The sequence below is a fragment of the Manis pentadactyla genome, chromosome 4, assembly GCF_030020395.1.
Source record: "Manis pentadactyla isolate mManPen7 chromosome 4, mManPen7.hap1, whole genome shotgun sequence".
In the NCBI taxonomy this organism is placed as follows: domain Eukaryota; kingdom Metazoa; phylum Chordata; class Mammalia; order Pholidota; family Manidae; genus Manis; species Manis pentadactyla.
Window position 1 is genome coordinate 78,180,585 of NC_080022.1, and position 12,713 is coordinate 78,193,297.

The 12,713-nt window shown below is 35.0% G+C and overlaps 1 protein-coding gene across 2 annotated transcripts in view; it reads right to left on the reverse strand.

Annotated features, from left to right (window-relative positions):
- The window catches only part of HFM1 (helicase for meiosis 1), a 167,542-nt gene that overhangs the window by 121,312 nt on the left and 33,517 nt on the right, over positions 1–12,713 (reverse strand). For both annotated transcript variants that reach the window (XM_057500410.1, XM_036889361.2), the window contains 5 exons: positions 11,702–11,853; positions 11,066–11,143; positions 10,664–10,822; positions 7,339–7,539; positions 7,171–7,259 (listed from right to left, as the gene is read on the reverse strand). In XM_057500410.1, coding sequence (XP_057356393.1) covers positions 7,171–7,259; positions 7,339–7,539; positions 10,664–10,822; positions 11,066–11,143; positions 11,702–11,853 — 679 coding nt within the window. The remainder of the gene's footprint in view (positions 1–7,170; positions 7,260–7,338; positions 7,540–10,663; positions 10,823–11,065; positions 11,144–11,701; positions 11,854–12,713) is intronic.

Consider the following 12,713-nt stretch of genomic DNA (forward strand, 5'->3'; position numbering starts at 1 on the left):
TGGTGGCATAAGAGGTGAGACAGAGAACTCCTCCCAAAACCACAGATTGTATGAAAATATAGTTAACACAACTAACCCTAAAACAGCAACAGGAAAGAAGGCTGCACCTGACTGCATACAGTACTCATAAACAAAGCAGACCTCACAAAACAGGGTAACGTACCAAATCCTTGACCAGTGGGACCCAACCCTTTTCACCACCCCAGCTCACCAGCAGGAGGAAGAGAAATATACCGAGGAGGGTTTGAAAGCCTAAAATTGCTGAACACCCAGCTGTAGATATCTGCTTTGCAAGCAAAAACCTACATTTTGTGGTGCTCTAGAGGTTGGTGGGGATGGGGAGCTGGGACAGGCAGAGTGCTTGAGAGACTGAGATTCTGGCCGTTTGTGGAGGACAGGCATCCATATCAGGCCGCTCTGGGAAAAAGGAATGGCAGGTGGTCTGGGAGGTTTTCTAGTAGCTAGAGGACTGCTGAAGGGGCGAGGTTTGCATGGAGTTTGATGTGCAGGAGAAGGGATAGTTGGACAGGGTTGTCTGGGTGCTATCTGCCAAGGAGGCAGGGAACTTTGAGGAGCTTCAGGTGCTCCACCCCCTGGCTGGCTGCTCAGCTCCAAGGCCCCCCACTGTGATACGTAGCCTCCTGAGCCTTGCTCCTGACCTGCTGGCACTGGCTGGCAAACCAGCAGTCACTGCTCTGGTGTCAGGTCAGCCAGAGAGAGGCCTCACCTACAAAAGCTACAGACACAAAGCACAGAATCTTACACCTGTGTACTTGACCCACTGGCTCTGAAACTGGAGACAGGCAATGCAGACAGAAATCAGGAAACAGCTCTTTCCACCCAGAGGCACCAGCGCCACTCCACTATGACTCCCAACCTCACTCTAGGGGCTGAGCAGCTCTAGACACAAGAGCTTCTGGGTACTAGAGGGCACCACATAAAAATATGAAAGTCAATGGAACCTGGTTCAGACCCAAATCACACAAACCCTAGGAAAAGGGCCAAATGAAACTGAACTCACCTATCTACCTAAAAGAGAGTTCAAAATAAAAATCATAAACATGCTCATGGAAGCACAGAAAAATATTAAAGAACTCAGGAACGAATTTAAGATGGAGATTCAATCATTAAGAAATTCCAAATCTGAAATGAAACATACAATGGAGGGATTTAAAAGCAGATTACATGTAGAAGAAGAGAAGTTTAATGGAATAGAAATTACAGAAAAGGAATACAAAGAAGTTGAGACACAGAGAGAAAAAAGAATCTCTAAGAATGAAAGAAAATTCATTCTTATGAATTTGAATGAGAGAACGGTGTGACCAAGTAACATGGAACAATATTGGCATTATAGGGGTACCAGAAGAAGAAGAGAGAGAAAAAGAGATAGAAAGTATCATTGAGGAGGTAATGGCTGAAAACTTCCCAATCTGGAGAAGGAGACAGTCTCTCAAGCCATGTAGGTACACAGATCTCCCAATACAGGGGACCAAGGAAGACAACATCAAGACATATAATAATTTAAATGGCAAAGATCAGGGCTAAAGACAGACTTTTAAAAGCAGCTAGAGAAGAAAAAAAGATCACATACAAAGAAAAATCCATCAGACCATCATCAGATTTATCAATAGAAACCTTACAGGCCAGAAAGGAGTGGCATGACATATTTCATGCAATGAAGCAGAAGGGCCTTGAACCAAGAATACTCTATCCGGCAAGATTATCATTTAAATTTGAAGGAGGGATTAAACAATTCTCAGATAAGCAAAAGCTGAGAGAATTTTGCTCCCACAAACCACCTCTAAAGTGCATTTTGGAGGGACTGCTATAGGTGGAAGTATTCCTAAGGCTAACGAGATATCACCCAAGGGATAGATAAAGAGTACAGAATACGATACCTAACACATAAAGAATGGAGGAGCAAGAAAGAGGGGAAAAAAAAGCACCTACAGGTTGTGTTTGTAATAGCATACAAACTGAGTTAACTAGACTGTTAGATAGTAAGGGAATCACACTTGATCCTATGGTAACCACAAATCTAAAGTCTGCAAGGCCAATGAGTATGTACCTATCGATAATTACCCTAAATGTAAATGGTCTGAAAGCACCAATCAAAAGACATAGAGTCACTGAATGGATAGAAAACAAGACCCATCTATATGCTGCCTACAAGAGACTCACTTCAAAACCAAAGACATACACAGACTGAAAGTAAAGAGATGGAAAAAGATATTTCATGCAACTAATAGGGAAAAAAAGCAGGACGTGCAGTACTGGTATCAGACAAAATAGACTTCAAAACAAAGAAAGTAACAAGAGACAAAGAAGGACATTACATAATGATAAAGGGGTCAGTCCAACAAGAGGATATAACTATTGTAAATATCTATGTACCCTACACAGGATCACTTACATCTGTGAAGCAAATACTAACAGAATTAAAGGGGGAAATCAAATGTGATGCATTCATTTTAGGAGACTTCCACACACCACTCACTACAAAGGACAGATTAACCTGACAGAAAATAAGCAGAGACACAGGAATTGAACAACTTATTAGAACAGATGGACCTACCAGACATGTACAGAACACTCCATCCAAAAGCAACAGGTTTCACATTCTTCTCAAGTGCACAATTCTAAGAATTGATCATAAACTAAGCCACAAAAAGAGCTTCAGTAAATTCAAAAAGATTGCAAATATATTAAACAGATTCTCAGATCACAAAGGTATGAAACTAGAAATAAATTACACAAAGAAAATGAAAAAGCCCACAAACACATGGAGGCTTAATAACATGCTCCTAAATAACCAATGGGACAATGACCAAATAAAAACACAGATCAAGCAACATATGTTGAAAAATGAGAAAAGCAATTCAACACGGCAAAATCTGTGAGATGCAGCAAAGACCATGCTAAGAGGGAAGTATACTGCAATACAGGCCTACCTCAGGAAAGAAAAACAATCCCAAATGAACAGGCTAAACTCACAATTAACGGAACTAGAAAAGGAAGAACAAATGAGGCCCAAATTCAGTAGAAGGGGAACATAATAAATATAAGAACACAAATAAATAAAATTGAGAAGAATAAAACAACAGAAAAAAATCAGTGAAACCAAGAGCTTGTGCTTCGAGAAAATAAACAAAATGGATTAACACCAAGCCAGACATATCAAGAAAAAAAGAGTCTACAAACATAAACAGAATCAGAAATGAGAATGGAAAAATCATTACAGACAACACAGAAATACAAAGAATTATGAGAGAATACTATGAAAAATTAAATGCTAATAAATGGGGTAACTTAGAAGAAATGGACAACTTTCTAGAAAAATACAACCTTCCAAGGCTGACCCAGGAAGAAACAGAAAATCTAAATAGACCAATTAACAGCAAGGAAATTGAAATGGTAATCAAAAAACTACTTAAGAACAAAACCCTGTACCAGAAAGCTTCACTGCTGAATTTTATCAAACATTTAGTAAAGACCTAATACCGACCCTCAAAGTTTTCCAAAATGTAGAAGAGGAGGGAATACTTCCAAACTCATTCTATGAGGCCAGCATAACTCTAATATCAAAACCAGGCAAAGACACCACACACAAAAAAATTAAGACCAATATCCCTGATGAACATAGATACAAAAATACTCAGCAAAATATTAGCAAACCAAATTCAAAAATACATCAAAAAGATCATCCATCATGATCAAGTAGGATTTATTCCAGGGATGCAAGGATGGTACAGTATTCGAAAATCCATTAACATTATCCACCACATCAACAAAAATGACAAAAACCACATGATCATCTCCATAGTTGCTGAAAAAGCATTCAACAAAATTCAACATTCATTCATGATAAAACCTCTCAATAAAATGGGTATAGAGGGCAAGTACCTCAACATAATAAAGGCCATATATGACAAACCCACAGCCAACAATACACTTAACAGTGAGAAGCTGAAAGCTTTTCCTTTAAGATGGAGAAAAAGACAAGGATGCCCGCTCTCCCCACTTTTATTCAACATAGTTCTGGAGGTCCTAGCCATGGCATCTGACAACACAAAGAAATAAAAGGCATCCAGATTGGTAAGGAAGAAGTTAAACTGTCCTTGTTTGCAGATGGCATGATATTGTACATATAAAAAAAACCCTAAGGAATCCTCTCCAAAACTACTAGAACTAGTATCTGAATTCTGCAAAGTTGCAGGATACAAAACTAATACACAGAAATTTGTTGCATTCCTATATACTAACGATGAACTAGCAGAAAGTGAAATTAGGGAAACAATCCATTCACAATTGCCTCAAAAAGAATAAAATACCTAGGAATAAACCTAACCAAGGAAGTGAAAGACCTATACCATGAAAACTACAAGACATTCATGAGAGAAATTAAAGAAGATGCCAATAAACGGAAATACACCTCATACTCATGGATAGGAAGAACTAATATTGTCAAAATGGCCATCCCGCCTAAAGCAATCCAGATTCAATGGCCAACAGACACATGAAAAGATGGTCCACATCACTAATTATCAGGGAAATGCAAATTTAAACCACAATGAGATATCACCTCATATCAGTTTGGATGACCAATATCAAAAAGACTAGGATCAACAAATTCTGGCAAGGATGTGGAAATAGGGGAACCCTAATACACTGTTGGTGGAAATGTAAATTAGTTTATCCATTGTGGAAAACAATATGGAGATTCCTCAAAAAACTAAAAGTAGAAATACCATTTGACCCAGGAATTCCACTCCTAAGAATTTACCCAAAGAAAGGAAGATTCCAGATTCAAAAAGACATATGCACCCCTATGTTTATCAGAGCACTATTTACAATAGCCAAGACATGGAGGCAACTTAAGTGTCCATCAGTAGATGAATGGATAAAGAAGATGGGGTACATATACACAATGGAATATTATTCAGCCATAAGAAGAAAACAAATCCTACCATTTGCAACAACATGGATGGAGCTAGAGGGTATCATTTTCAGTGAAATAAACCAGGCAGAGAAAGACAAATAGTACCAAATGATTTCACTCAATTTTGGAGTTTAACAACGAAGCAAAACTTAAGAAAGAGTAGCAGACTCACAGTCTCCAAGAAGGGACTAGCGGTTACTAAAGGGAAAGGATGGGGGAGGATGGGTGGGGAGGGTGGGAGAAGGGGATTGAGGTGTATTATGATTGGCACACATGGTGTTTAGAGGGGATCACAGGGAAGACAGTGTAACACAAAGGAGAGAAGTAGTGACTCTGTGGTATCTTACTGTGCTAATGGAAAGTGACTGCAATGGGGTGTTGGGGGGACTTGATAATATGGGTGAATGTAGTAATCACGATGTTTTTCATATGAAACCTTCATAAGATTGTATATCAATGATACCTTAATAAAAAAAATGTGACTAGAAATAGTAGCCACAGGATAGACTAGTAATTGGAAAGCTCGTCTGACCCAAAGTGGAGGTACATCTATCCCCCAACACAAAATTAGAAAAATCAGCCTCTGCTCATATATACATATAATTATCTAATCCAATTTAACCTGAAGTCGATCACTAAACCTATTTATTGATTCCCATAAGTTGTATTCATAATAACAACAAGCCAATATCCATTAAGTAATAACCACGTGCTGGCACTCTGCTGAGAGCTGCTAAGATTGAGTAATAAGATGACCATGAGTCTTTCTCTCATCAAGAAGTTTACAATCTAATGAACAGAACAGATATTAAAATAACAATTAAACAAGAGTATTTATTACAATTATAGGAAGTGGTATGAAATAAAAGTACAGGTGCCTATAAAAGTAAATAAAGGGAAACTGAAGATATGGAAAACTTCCTGAGAAACTGATATTAAACCTAAGACTTAAAGCATAAATAACAGGTAAAAACCCATTCCAGGCAAAGAAAACACAATGCAGGAAAGCCTGTCTAGGGTAACAGTTTGGTGTATTCACAGAACAGAAAGGCTAATATAGAAGCTTGACTATAGTGAGTAAGGGGGAAGCATGGGCATGATGAGTCTGGAGAATTAGCCAGAGATCACATTACACAGGGTTTTGCAAGTCATATTAAAGATTTAGGATTCAGAAATTATTAAAGGTTTTAGTCAGGAAACTAACATATTTAGATTTACAATTTTATTATCTGCTATGTAGATAATAGACTAAAGTGGGATAAGAGTATATGTGTGGTCATCAGATAAAAAAGCAAGGGATTAATAGTGATTTGAACTAGGGAGGTGGTAGTGTTGATGGAGACAAAATGATATATTTGAGATATACTTAGGATAAGAATAAACATGACTTGGTAATTGGTTGCCTTATGGGGAGGAAGGTGAAAGAGATGTCAGTGATAGGTTACTGTTGTGAGCAAATAGAGAAATGATGTGTAATTATATGGGAGTACTGGAGGAGGAGGCGGCTGGTTTGAGAGAAAGAACAACGGTTCAACTTTTGCACATATTGAGATGCCTATAGATATACAACTGCAGGTGTCAGTTACAGAGATGGATTATAGACCTAGAGCTCTAAATGGAGCCTGGATTGGAGTTATAAATTTGGTAATTCACAGACATATAAATATGTGTATACATACAATTCTTTGAACCTATGTGATAGATACAAATACCCAGAAGTATGGAATTAGAAAGAATGAACCTTGGATAGAACCCCTAAAATGTTAACATTTAGGAAATGGGTAGAAGAGGTAAAAAGGAGCCTAAGAATGAGCAGCCAGCAAAGTATGAAAAAGTTGGTAGAAGATGATCATGGAAGCACAGAGACCACAGTTTTTAAATAAAGTGAGTGGCCAAATGTGTTAGAGGCTCCTGACCCATCAATTAGCAAGATCAGCTTCAGTGAAAGATTACACAGATGCTGGATTGAAAGTGGGTTAAAAAATAAAGCCAGATATATGAAGGATAACTTCAAGAAATCTGATGGTGAAATAAAGAAGACAGGATCATAGCTGCAGTAAGATTCATTATCTTCCTTAATCCTCCAAATTACTATTATCCTTATTATACAGGTGAGGAAAGAGGCCTGGAGAGGTCAAATAACTTAACCTTAAGGGAAAAAGCCAGTTTCTCATCACATCCCGATGATCCCAAAGTCTTTCTACCTTCAAGAAAAAAATGAAAAAATATACCTCTGTTTCTGTTCCACAGTCATAAGAAACTTTGCATCTTTCACAAGAACAGAAGCAGCCTGTTGCACACCTTTCCTTGTTGCACAAAACTGAAAATGAATGAATAATTTTTGTATCAATCATATTAAAAACTGAACATTAAATTTAAAAATAACCAAAAATCCGTACCACAAGTGTAGGTTTCTGATCAGAGTATGTTTGTATAACACTGGCAATTCTGTAGTTAAGGGTTAAATCAAACTTAAATTCAGTTTGGCTCCTAGTGCTGGGAAATCCAAGGACCACTTTCCTAAGTTTTACTGGTCTATGTTTCTCATCCATTTTCAGACATACAGCAGGTCTTTCGCCATCTGAAAGCCATTCTGCAATCTTTAAATAACAGAAACATACATTAAAAGTTTCTCCTATTAAAATTTTATGGCTAAAAATAACTCAATAATAGACTATTTTAAATTAAGATAAAAATATTTAATCAAGTAGTCTTATTCAATTTTACATATTACACCAATACTATTTAGATAAACCTGTAAATACTACTAACAGCAGTATTTCAAGATTATACCAACTTTTCACCATGGTAAACTCTCTATTAATTATTATTTTCCTTTGTAAAAGTCTAAAGTAAAATTAAAGTTGATTTCAGCAGAGAAATTGAATTTCTCACTATCATGGTAACTACTATTTTTCAGAACTATGTCTAGATATAGCTGACATGTCTTTTGTGTTGCTCTAATTGAAGAGTAGCAAGTAATGGTTGGCTTAGATTGACAAGGGCTGCTAACTTTAAAACAAAAAAAGTAAATAAATAAACTTGAGAAATGGCAGTACCAAAAACACATTTCAGAAAGACTCACTGCTACTGTTACTTGTTAAGTTCCAGAGCTATAGTGAGCAACCCTTATCTTCACACAGTCTGGCTAGTAATCAGGCTTACTATCCTGCTTTGAAACTGACCATGACTTTGACAAGAAGATGGACTATAATGAGTTCCTAGTTGCACAGAAAGGAAATATTAAAAGATTTTCAAGGCCATCATGGGTACAGATAAGATCACACAAGAATTTACAGTTTAAAAGGAGCAGAAAGCCTAGAATGAAGAACTTAAATTAGGGGAAATTGAGGAAGAGGACCTGTACAAAAAGACAGAAATAGCATTCACAGAAGTAGTGATTATCAGAAGGGGAAGAAAGTATCAAGAATTACATTGTCTTGATATTTAATAATTTCTTACAAATCAGTAAGAAAAGTTTAGTATTCCGATGTGAAAAAAAGAGTAAAGGACATGACCTGGCAAACTGCAAATAGAGAACTTAATGTAGTTATAAATATATTAAAATACTTACTTCAATAGAAATCAAAGCAGTATAAAATATTTCTTAAAAATAAAGTACCATTTTTTTTGAAATTGAAAAAGTATTTTATTTATTTATTTATTTTTAAATTTTATTTTGGTATCATTAATCTACAATTACATGAAGGACATTATGTTTACTAGGCTTCCCCCCTTCACCAAGTCCCCCCCACATCCCCGTTCACTATTTACAATAGCCAAGATAAGGAAGCAACCTAAATGTCCATCAGTAGATGAATGGACAAAGAAGATGTGGTACATATACACAATGGAATACTACTCAGCCATAAGAAAAAAACAAATCCTACCATTCGCAACAACATGGATGGAGCTAGAGGGTATTATACTCAGTGAAATAAGCCAGGCAGAGAAAGACAAGTACCAAATGATTTCACTCATATGTGGAGTATAAGAACAAAAGAAAACTGAAGGAACAAAACAGCAGCAGAAGCACAGAACCCAAGAATGGACTAATAGTTAAAGTACCATTTTAAACTAGAAATTTGGCAACTATTTAAAAGCAATAATAACAAAAATTCATAGTCATAATACCCAATGTTAAAATACAGAGAATGGCTGATGGTGGAAGCATACGTGAATATACCATTTATTGAAAGCACTGTGTCCTTAGAAGTTTTACATATCCTTTGAGTTAGTTATTCTACCCTAGAAGTTTATTCTAAGGAAGCAGTCATGATGTTTTCAAACATATTTAATTTCAGCACTATTTACAACAGCAAGAAATGAAAATAATCCTCCACCATTAAGGTATTAAATAAATAAATCACAACAAAACCACAAAAATGGTATTAAAGAATAATATTTAATGACATGGCAATGTTTGTTGGTGATGTGTAAGTCATAAGAGTATGTACATCAATTCCATTCATACATCAGTAAGGACAAACACTAGGTTTTGGTTGTTTATACAACTGACCCTTGAATAATGGGTTTCAACTGCACTGGTCCACATTGAGGCAGATTTTTTTCCAATGTATCTATTGGAAAGTTTTTTTGAGATTTCCACCTATTGGAAACATTTTCTTTTCTCTAGCTTATTTAATCTTAAGATTACAGTATATAATTCATATAGTATATAAAATGTTTTAATCAACTGTTTATGTTACTGGTTAAGTCTTTTAGTCAACAGTAGCCTATTAACAGTTTAGTTTTTGGAGAGTCAAAAGTTGTAAAGTGGATTTTTGACTGTGTGGAGAGTCAGTGTTCCTAACCCGTATGATGTTCGAGTGTTGTAAACTGTAAAATTTTCTCTAAGAGTCAGTGTTCCTAACCCCTATGATGTTCAAGTGTTGTGTATACTTTAAAATTTTCTCTATTATTTTTGCATGTGAACAAGTTGCCATTTTAAGAACAAGAAAATGATTAATTGTGCCAAATTAAACGTAAAGGTAAAGTTTTCCATTGGGTAAGACAATGTACCAGCTACTTGTGAAAACAGTTTCTAAAAAAGTAGCTTGTGGGGGAGTCTAATTATATTTGGCTGAGAAGCAAATAGGAGTGGGAAAGCAGAGTGAGACTGCACTACTTTTCAAGAACTTTGCCCCAAAACTGAAGAAAACACTTAGGATATATATTTATTGTAAAAAAATATAATGCAAATATAATTCTTTATGTCCATGTACCCCATTAACCATTAACCTGAGCCCCTCCACAAGGGCAGGGTCAGTATGTTGATTTCACTATCATTAGTGCTTATCAAAATTGGGGGAGGTGGATGGTAATCATCTAAGCAGTTATTTTTATTCTGCACCATACTCTCCCATACCACTACAGTCAACTGATTAAAATAACCGAACATTTTATTAGTCAAATTATTATTAGGTATCTGAAACCCATGATTTTAGATACTATTATTAAGTATCTTTTAGATATTGTAAGTATCTAAGACTTTTAGATACTATAAACAATAGACTTGCACCAAAAAATATTTTATTAAACTCAATCAACCAAATTTCATAGCCTAATACTGCCATAGCTATGAGATCTAACCACAACTTTCTAGGAACTTACTTTCCTATTAAATTGGTTAGGTTATGTACAAAAAACCCTCACTTTCCTCTAAGATTAAAATGACTAAATATTTCACCAGTCATAAAAAATCTGACTAAAATTCTAACTTACATCTTCAGCATTTGGTATCGTTGCAGATACAGCTACAAATCTCACTGGAATAATAGTTCTGGCATTTTCTAAACTATAAGATAAAGACTGTACAGTTTTCATTCTACTGACTACAACTTCAAGAGTTGGTCCACGATTTTCATCTTTTACAACGTGTACCTAAGAAGGAAATTAAGAAAGAATTATTAGCTATAAAAATAAAAATCTATTTGATCAGTTAAAATGTGCAATAATATTAACACTGTTTTTAAGAAAATAAGCTTTTTCCTCTTGAAGAGATAAAACAAACATATTGTTTGGTTGAAAATATCTTGTTTCTTTCTATCCATTCTAATCATAGATTAAGTTTTTTAATCATCATCTTTTTAAGTTTACCTCTGAAAGTAACAATGTGTTCAGTACCTCATCAATGAGAAACAGTCGAACCAGCTGTACCAAAGAGTTGTCTCTCCATTTCCTAGTCATGCTATCCCATTTTTCCTGAAGGAAAAATGCAAGTGGTTTAACATGATAAGAAATTATAATAAATATTAGTAAGATATCAAGAAAAATTTTAACATGACATGTTACTAATAATGGGCAACATTGAAGTTGATGTACCCTGAAAAAGATTTAAAGATTAAAAAAAAATTTTAAGGATTTTGACAGTCTTACAAGGGTTCAAAAAACTAAACCAACACTTAAGTTTAACCAAAAATATTCATATCTATAGACTATTTACCCTTTTTAGTCTCTATAAGGGCTTTTCTCTGCAATGGATGAAAGAATACAAGCAATAAGTGTGATTACAAATTATCCACAGTAACAAACTGCTTATTTATCTTTTTTGCCTATTTTTCCCATTTGGTCACTTGTGTTTTACTTATTAATTTACAAGTATTTTTTATATATCCTGAGTACTAGTACTTTTTATGTTTTTTTTTTTACATTGCAAATATATACTTCTACTTTGCATTTTCTTTTAACTTTTTTTCTGGGTGAAGAGAAATAGATATTTTCTAATAAATTGAGAAATAATAAAGCATAAATAACACCTACTGGAGTTGTCATAATAATATGGGCATGCTGAATCTCAAACAGGTCATCCATTACTGTATCTCCAGTGAGTTCTTTACAATTCAATCCTATTGGTCCAAATTTTTCTTTCCAGTCATCAAAACGCTGACTACACAGGGCTTTTATTGGTGCCACTGTAACAATATAAAATATTTATTTTGAATGTCAGTGTGATTTTTAAATTATTTTCACAAACATTGGGGAATAAAGTTAGAACAAAAATAAACATTTAGATGCAACCTAATATTTATTAAATTAAAAGTTAACAGTGTAAGCATATTATTTAGAGATTTAAAGGTAATCACCAAACAGAACTAAAATTAGAAATATTGATTCCTCGGGGAATTGTAACTAAGAGCGGAGAGAGATAGGTAGGAAATTACTGTTCTTCATCACAAGGCCTTTCATGATAACTTATTTTTTTAACCATGTGTATAAATTAGTAAAAAAGTTTTAAATATATATATACCTACAAAAGGAGAGTAGAGGTTCCTATGGTAATTTCTTGAATTAAAAAATGTTTGATTTTCTTCTGCGTCCGTGGATGTTTTGTTGCCCTTGTCTAGCTTGGATTAATACTTAGTCTATAGGCACAGATCTGACATCTACATTTGCCCTCTTACAGCACTAAATTATGTCTTCTACCTTTATCTTGCATCTACCTACCACTTCAGCATTTTATTTAAAAATAATAATAATAATAATAAGGGAGAAATGTGGGATTCACATATAAATCAAGTATAAAAATCAAACGAATAATCATATCTGACTTGATTGTTTATAGTTCATGATGCGTGATCAAAACCGAAAGTTTCTGTGATATGACTGCCCTTGCACTGTTCACCATGTAAGAACTTATTCACTATGTAAGAACTGGTTCACCATGTAAGAACTTGTTCATTATGCTTCAGAAGATTGGAGACTGTTGAGAATTAGGCTTGGGGTTCATTAATCATTGTGCATTGAGTCCTCTATACAGAATTTTATTGTTGTT